The sequence below is a fragment of the Apteryx rowi genome, unplaced genomic scaffold, assembly GCF_003343035.1.
Source record: "Apteryx rowi isolate R43461 unplaced genomic scaffold, aptRow1 scaffold_112, whole genome shotgun sequence".
In the NCBI taxonomy this organism is placed as follows: domain Eukaryota; kingdom Metazoa; phylum Chordata; class Aves; order Apterygiformes; family Apterygidae; genus Apteryx; species Apteryx rowi.
The window spans coordinates 161462-169624 of record NW_020447331.1 but is presented as its reverse complement, the minus strand read 5'-3'; the positions used below and the strand labels follow the sequence as shown (position 1 = coordinate 169624).

The following is an 8163-nucleotide window of genomic DNA, read 5'->3' as shown; positions in this document are numbered from 1 at the left end:
GGTTTTTTTTATATTAAACTCCATAGGTTTTAAATCAGATCCCTAAATCAAACTGTTGAGAGCCTCCAAGTCAGTCAGGCCCTAATAAGATCCCCCAGTACGATCCTTCRTTCCAAGAAGTGCTGTGTAGTGCTGTGCTTTACCTTCTGTGTCTGGTCCCTTACGGCCAGGTAGGTCTCTTTCACTCCTGGTTTGAATGAGCGATGCTCGTCCCAGAACRCTCAAAATTCACCTCACCAATAACACAGCAATTTGCTTTCATCTCCCTCTCCTTGGGCAGGTTGCAGCTCTTCTGCGCTGGAGATGGGTACACAGCTTCCCTGCACCATGAACAGGTCAAGTGAAACTGTCTGTCTTGGAAAGAAGGCTCTGGAAGGAAGGGCTAGATCTGAAGAGAGACTCAGAAACCACAACACAGCGTCTTGCTGCACCTCATTTTTAGGCACGTGACTACAAGAGTTTAAGCCAGAAGGCTATGCTGAGTGCCACTGTGCTCTTAAGGGTCCTTATATAACACATAGAAAGAATGTAATGTCTCAGACTGAAGATAAACTGGCCACTATGATGAATGGCAGCAGTTGCTCAGAGCCAGTTAAGGGGGAACCATTAAATACAGTGAGTGTGTCTTAAACCTCAGCTTCTCCCAGGATTTAGGGATTCACAGTGATTTTTTTYCCCCCCTATATTTGAGCTTCTCATCCCCAGGGCCCACCCCCTTCTGCCCCCAAGGGCACCGCATGTATCTTTTTGTTCAAAAACTGAATAGGGCCCACAATTGTCTTTTAAAATAGCTATAYATCTTCGGTAAAGAAGCTCAGTGACTGGAAGCTCACACTGGGAGACATCCTCATWCAATATCTCTGGCATCCCTGGAAAATGCCCTCCCTGTAGGCTGAATTTGCTTTAGAGGAGTTGGAGAGGCAGCAGATAAGGAGGGAGAGGAATTTCCCATGGAAGCTGCTCCACTCTGTAAAAGAGATTCAAGATTTAGTGAGTCACAGAAAGGGAACCTGACAGAACAATCTACTGGTTGGGACGTGTGCCTGAGGGGATGATTTAATGGCATTATATAAAACACTAAAATGTTCAGCAAGGACAACACCACAGATGAGTTCCTTAATCACTAGGTTACAGAGTCAAAATTGTTTTTTTTTTCTTTTTTTGGTTCACAGGTCTAGACTTTTTTTCTTCYCAAAAGAACAGCTTTCCTTGGAATGGGGGAAGGTTTGCTCTGGACACTCTCTGATGAGGTAAGAGAGGTGGATTTGAATCCYCTCTGGAGAAAAAGGATCTAAACCTTGGTATGCCTAACTCTTTTTGGACAGCACAGAGCTCCACGTAAGTGCTAGTAGCTACACCCAATTTCACCGAATGCCCAGTAAGAAGGGAAGTCAAAGAGCTTAGAGCATTTGCACAAGGCTCAAAACTTTATTTTCTGATTTTACCTCCGTTCCAAGGTGAGGCAGTTTGAAACTATGGATCCCAGTCCTAGGATAAAGCCCTAACGAACTCATCTAGGTGGGAATCTACTCCCCCCGAAAGGGGGACTTTAAAGTAGATGCCATATAGTTTAAACAAGGAATATTTTCATTGCTGTATTTTATTACACAGAGGAGGAGCGTAAGGCCCACYTCATCTACAGACATAAGGCAGGCCCATTTGTGTGTAGCGCAACCACGAAATGAATTCCCACCAAAACCGTGTTTGGATTTCAGATAGGCTGAACGCTAGCTTAAACATCAAGTTGCTGAGGCACTTCACAGGATGCTCAGAAGCAGAAGTGCAGTTAAGTGAAGTGCAAGAACACTGCACTTAAAGAAATGCAATGTCAACAAGATGCCTGCTGGGACTGGGTGCTAGGCAGCAGCTGAGCGAGGTTTTTCAGGCTTGGAGTTCCCGTCAGCATAAGCATCACTTTAAAAACATAATTCTTTCCTGTTTACTAAGCTTCACTCTTTACACRAAATACTTTTGTTTTTCTCTTGCTTTGCCAGATGTTCTGGAAGTAAGGAAAATGGAGCGAGAAATCCTCCCAGTCCCCCCTTCTCTGTCCTTTGAAAAGCAAAGAATCCATTAAACAGTTCCTAGTCCCCTTTCATTTCTTGTTTAGAGCACATCATTGGCAGGGTWGAAAACTGGAGTAAGAGGATGGGCTGGAGATGTTTATCTCCTTCAGTCTTCTATACAGGCTAATAAGGATCATTTTAGCATGATCTGCTGTTAACTGTCAGCTGTAAGTGCGCTGCTCCAGCGTGTCATTATTTTGCATTAGATGCTGCTATTTTAGAGCATATGTCCCTTTCTAGATCATGAGAAACAGTAAACAAGCAATAAAAAAAAAACAAAAAACTGAGACACCACTCTGGAAATGTTCTGATAGCAAAGAAATGTCACATCAAATCCAACAAAGTAACTTTCATTGGGAGCAAGTGCACTAACTACATTGTAGGCTGAAATTCACTGATAAAAGCAGGTTTCATTCATGTTTCTGCCTGAATTCCTCCATTTTGGAGGAACTCTCTAAAGACAGTTAATCATCAGATTGTAAATATAACTAATGCATTTGCCCTACTTAGCACAACAATGATGCAGTTACTTCAGAGAAAAGTGTATCCAATTCTAATCTAATTATACTATGACCCACTGATACTGGTCAGGTGATATTACAGGATATAAAAGGAAACCAGATCATAATCCAGTCTAAAATCACACAATCAGGTTATAAGTCACCCACAACAGACTATGGCAGAAAAATGAATAGTAAATAAAGCTATGAAAGCAATGATAGGGATAAAGGCTGAGGTATTTTGATTCTGATTCGCCAACATTGAAGTATCTTTATACYGTACAGTTTTAAAAGATAATCCACAAGCATTTGCAGAAATTTTGAAGCGTGTTTTATAGATATTCATGTACTGATGTCTGTGATTGGATTTTGGAAATCATGTAGCCAAAATAAGCACATAAAAGCTGCAAGTAGCCATTGCATAATTATACTGGTTTATTACTACAGGACTCCCTCTGACTTCAGGAATTCTGCCATTTTCTTTTATCARTAATAAGCAATCCTGAGATAGGATTTTGGGGAAAAAAAGCAAGAAAGCAAGATTCACTAGGTTAATTCACAGAACTGCCTAGAATCTGAAAGACAGATGCTAACAAAGAGGAAAAATGAGTTCACCAGTCTTGGTATTAACCATATCAAGGTTATTTCTAAACATATTTTAAAAGTTTGATTTATTGTGCACAGTTTAGGACTTGACCCTCCAAAGCATGCAGGTGACTTACTCACTGGAGTAGGCTTACTAACTTCAGTGGAATTTACTCACATGAATGAAGGTTAAAAGGGTAGAGGATTAAAATGCAGTGTATGTTTGTAGCTTACATAATTCTTCCAAGCCTGTCAAAACCCATATCTATATTATCATCTGCCTACGTTATATAACACTAAGGAGCTGTGAGTTGTTTGTTCTTCCCCATATGCCTGAATCACATATTTGCTCTTAGAAATTTTGGATTGTATTTCACATTTTCACCATGGAAAAAAGAAGAATAAATATAATACAAATGAAACTTTCATTTTTGGGAATGTCAGAGGCAAAAAACCACTTCCAGCACARTATCTGATCAGGTACACACATCGTTGCATGTTACTTGTTTACCAGTAAGATCTTGCGTTTCTCATTTGTTTCCCAACAGAATATCTAGTCAAGTSAGTAACAGTGTTGCCCTTACCTAAATCATGGTATCAGGCCCTTTTTTTCCTGGCTTTTCTTTGGCTGAGCAGCAGAACATCACTCAGCATTTCAAGCCGAGGTCAGTTGGGTTAAAGTGTTCTCAGATCTCCCCAAAAGCATTGAGCATCTGGCAGAATTAAACCTAGTGAGTCTAGGTTTGCTTTATTTAATTTCTAATTTCAAGGCAATCTTTTTTCTTCACCTTTACCTAGGATGCTGGTTCACATTAATTTTGGAGATGCTGGGGAAGGAAATTCACATACCCTCTTGAATGTGACTGCAAGAGAAAATGGTGGACTGTGGGCATTATTTGTATTCATGATAATGCATACTTTATTAACTTCAACAAAAAGCTGAATCAGGGAGTAGTACTGTGTGCCTGTGTTCAGCATTACTAATGATTTAAACTGCTTGTGAACATATTTATCAATGAAAACAAAATTAATGAAGAGATTAAGAGAAAACAGATCACAGCACTTGATTTTTCTCTTGTATAAACTGTTGCAACTTCATCAGTTTGGAAAGACTTATTACTGATTTATACCAGTGTGACTAAGAAGAGAATCAGATCCATTGTCCCCATGGATACTATTGGATACAGTAATAAACTGACTCTGGGGTAGACAACTCTTCGTTTTCAGAATTGAATGCATTATTTTCTCTGCATGAAATTCTGGTCTTTTCAAAATCAGTGGAAAACAAATTAACGGTATCAGGATCAGAATTCTACCTTCTGGTTCCTAGYGTACTTTAATTCCTGGTTTAGGTCCAGTGTAAGCAGCTCTCTGCACCCTGAGAGATAGCAAGATGGTCACAGCTATTGCTATATAATCAGACAGGTCATTTAGTCTCATAAAGCTTCTCTGAAGGGAAGATCAGTGTTTTACTTGGGAAAATAAACCCTGTGATAAAAGAGACTGCTTTGCTTGGAAGGTCAGGAAATCTGTGTTGTCCCAAAGATTTCCTATCTAATCTTGATGATACAGTCATTTGAATTGTCTGTATTCACCCGTAAAGTAATACTTATATGCCCTTCACCAGCCATAAAAGCCCTCAATCACTAACCCTTGAAAGGCCTCTGAGATTCTCTGGGAGGAAAAAAAAAAAAGGACAAAAAAAAGCTGTAAGGCTGTAAAGTAACTAAGTGGGCTGGGCCTCTCCGCGGCCCCGGCAGCAGCTGGCTCCCTGCAGGCCCCTGAGCACGGGGGCAATGTCATCCGGACTGCAGCCCCGGCGCAGCGCCTAAGTGCTTGGACGCCCGGCCCGGCTCCCCGTCGACCCTCCCAAAGCCCTTCCGCGGGGCGGTGGCGACGCGCTGGTTTAAGCAGGGCGGACCGARAGGATGCGCAGCTCCCGGGCGCGGGAGGCGACAGCGAGCGGGGCCGGCGGCTCCCGCCGGGGCCGCTGGAGGGAGCCCCCGGCCCGCGCAGCGCCGCGCAGCGTCGCGCAGCGCCTTCAGCACCGCGGCGGCGGACAGCGCCCGGGCGGCGGCGCCCAGCTCCGCGCTCCGCGCCCCGCGCTCCGCTGCGCCGGCCGCTCCCCTAGGGCGGCGGGTCGAGGCCACGGGCGCGCTGCGGGGCGCGAAGCGGGTTCTGGCAGGGCGGGAGCGGGTGTAAATCGACAGCGCTGCGCGGCAAGCGCTGCGCATCCTCTTAAGGAGATTCATATTGGTAAGCTCGTGAAGGCGATCGTCTGGCTGGTGAGCTCTCCCCGCGCACCGCTCAAAGGCAGTTCGTTCACACAACTGGCAAGGGCTTACCGGGCTGCAAAATAAAGATATTGGAATTTCTCCCGGGACATGTCTTTGTTAGGAATGTCTGTGGGAAATGCGTGCGTGCAAGGGGACTGGCTAAACAACCTGTGCGTAATGAGATATCAGTGCATTACTCATAGCTCCAGGATAGGGCATAGAAGTACATCAAGAAGTCAGCGTAACTCATACGGCTTTTGACCCAGCCCTAATAACACCAGCAGTGTACAGCAGTGGGACATGGAGCACGGTTGCAATTCATTCATCAGCACGTTATCAAGAGCTGGGATAAAAAGACTCTGCCCAATCTTACATGCACAGGGCTCAGCAACACTCAAGGCACAAGTTTGCTTTCCTCAGAGCAGCGGGAGACTGGCCACGGGGAAACGAGGGCACGCTGCCAATCCCACAGCTAATATGTGCATATAGGGGAAGGGGACAGTCAGTGGTTGTCAGGGATTACGAAAGACCAGGGTCTGAGAGAGGTAGATGTGTCCCAAGGATGACGATCATCAAAACTTCCAGGTGCAAGAACAGTCACTTCCCAGCTGCACATTTTGGCAGTCAAGTAAACAACATGACACCAACAGCACATTCCTCTGCAACCTCCCTCCTTTGGGGATTATCTGCCAGTGCCTCCACCCCCTTCTCCTGTATTCCCTGGAACTAGCCAAATGGAGATGATAATCTGCTGTGAAATATTGGTAGCACAGAGCTGTGACGGTCTGGGAAGGGGTTGGGGGGGAAAGGGAGCAGCAAGAACCTCTAGGATTAAGTTGCCCTGGAAAGGCTGTGGTTTCTTGCCTTGCAGGGACACTGGGAGTGCAGTGCATCCTCACTTTAGCACAGAAGAAGCCAGGTGAGTGCAAAGTCATGTTAGTCCTGGTTTTAACTCCTCAGACCCATATATTACTTGGCGCCTCCAAGCTGTTTCCATTGCCCCACCACTTCTTATGCAAACAGCTCACTGTCCTAGACATCACTTCTAAGGATGCAGCACAACAGTGTTTTTCCCCTGCCCACCAGCAAAACAGGCTTACGGGTGCCCTCCAAAGACAGCCTAGGAGCTCACACCAAACCTCCTAGGGGAGCTTTCCCTTGATTTCAGTGGGGTATTGCTTTGCTTTCCTTGCAAAAGAGCATCATGCTTTGCTCCTGTTTTCCTGTAGCCTAGCTCTAGCTGTGCTGCACATATGAAAACACCAGTCCTCCGAGCATCCCAAGAAGATCCAGAGTTAAAAAGCATGATCAAGTAAAAGGAGAGGTGAGAACTGGGAGAGCTTGATTGAGACAGCATCGTCTTTCCCATCCCATCCCATGGACCACTGCTGTAACAAAGAGGGGCAGTGATAAATGTGCCATCCTCCCCACTTCCCCCAGGAAAGCTGTTTCAAAGGACAGCAGTGAAATGAATGTATGGGGAGAGGGAAGGGGTGGTCAGGAAATGTCCCCCTCCACAGCCCTAGGTCAAGCCACTATCCCCTGCTCCTCTCACAGAGAGGAGGAGGGATGGGCACCTGGGGAAGAGGGGGCAGATTGCATCTTGCTTAAGGTCTCCCCTCTAGGTGCTGAACATCTGAGAACCTAAAGGGGAGAGGACTTCTTGGGACACCCCACACCTCCTCTCACCCAAGATGATGGAGAAAGAGGAGGGTTCCCACCCTTTCCTCACCACGATACCTGGTTGAGGGAAGTCACAGCCAACCTGGGGATAACCAGCTGCATGACGAGCTGCAGGACAGAGGTGACCAGCCCAGCCAGGATGGCCCAGGTGAGCGGCAGCGGGAGCATGCTGTAGGTTGCAAAAAGTGTGAAGAGCACATAGCCAATGCCGTCCCCAAGGAGGCCACAGCCCAGACCGGCTGCCAAGATCTGTGTAGCCATGGCCACCCAAGTGACCACACCACTGTACTGCAGGTAGGTGTACGAGGTCGTGTCCTTCCTGACCACCACTAAGGCACAGATCACCACCTCGATGCCTGTGAAGAAGCCCAGGAGGATGCCCTTAATGGGGTCCATGGGAGCAGAGGCCAGGGTCAGGTGGAGGAACAGCAGGGTCAGCTTGGTCAGCACGTCCAGGATGTTCATGACCACCTCAGATTTGCGCCGCTGGCCCAAGAAGTAGCGCTGGTAGAGGCGCTCCAAGTCCCGGGATTTGAAGGAGTTGCGGAGCGTGGGGAAGATCACCCCGCGGTAGGTGTAGCCCCAGTTGAGGAAGAAATCGGAGTTGCTGGGGGCGCAGTCCAGGGGCAGGAAGCTGAGGTCCCCGCTGCTGCTCGTGCGCTCCGGGAAGACTTTGGTGCCTCCGTTGTTGTGGCGCTCACCGCCCAAACTCCTGCTGGCCGACTGTCGCCGGAGGTGGTGGCGGTGGTGGTGATGGTGGCGGTGGTGGTGATGCGGCGGGCGGGGGTGGTGGTTGGGGCAGCAGGTCTCCTCGGAGCTGAAGCCCTTGCCCCCACCGCTGCTGCTCCCACCGCTGCTGCTGCTGTGCTCCTGGATGAAGCGCTGCTCGGTGATGTGGCGCACGGCGGTCTGCCACAGCAGGCGCTGGGGTCTGCCGCTGCCGGGGGGGGTCCTGTTGATGGTGTAAAGTTCATCGCTGTCGCTCAGGCACCGCACCTCCGAGAGCTCCATGGCGGTGACTGGCGGGGGGCAGCGCACCGGCGGGGGGGGCGG

At 47.7% G+C, this 8163-nt stretch overlaps 1 protein-coding gene across 1 annotated transcript in view; it reads right to left on the bottom strand.

Annotated features, from left to right (window-relative positions):
* The window catches only part of ADCY8 (adenylate cyclase 8), a 129839-nt gene extending 121718 nt beyond the window's left edge, over positions 1-8121 (bottom strand). The window contains 1 exon segment of the mRNA XM_026077647.1: positions 7168-8121. Coding sequence (XP_025933432.1) covers positions 7168-8121 — 954 coding nt within the window.
* Positions 8122-8163: the final 42 nt, after the last annotated feature.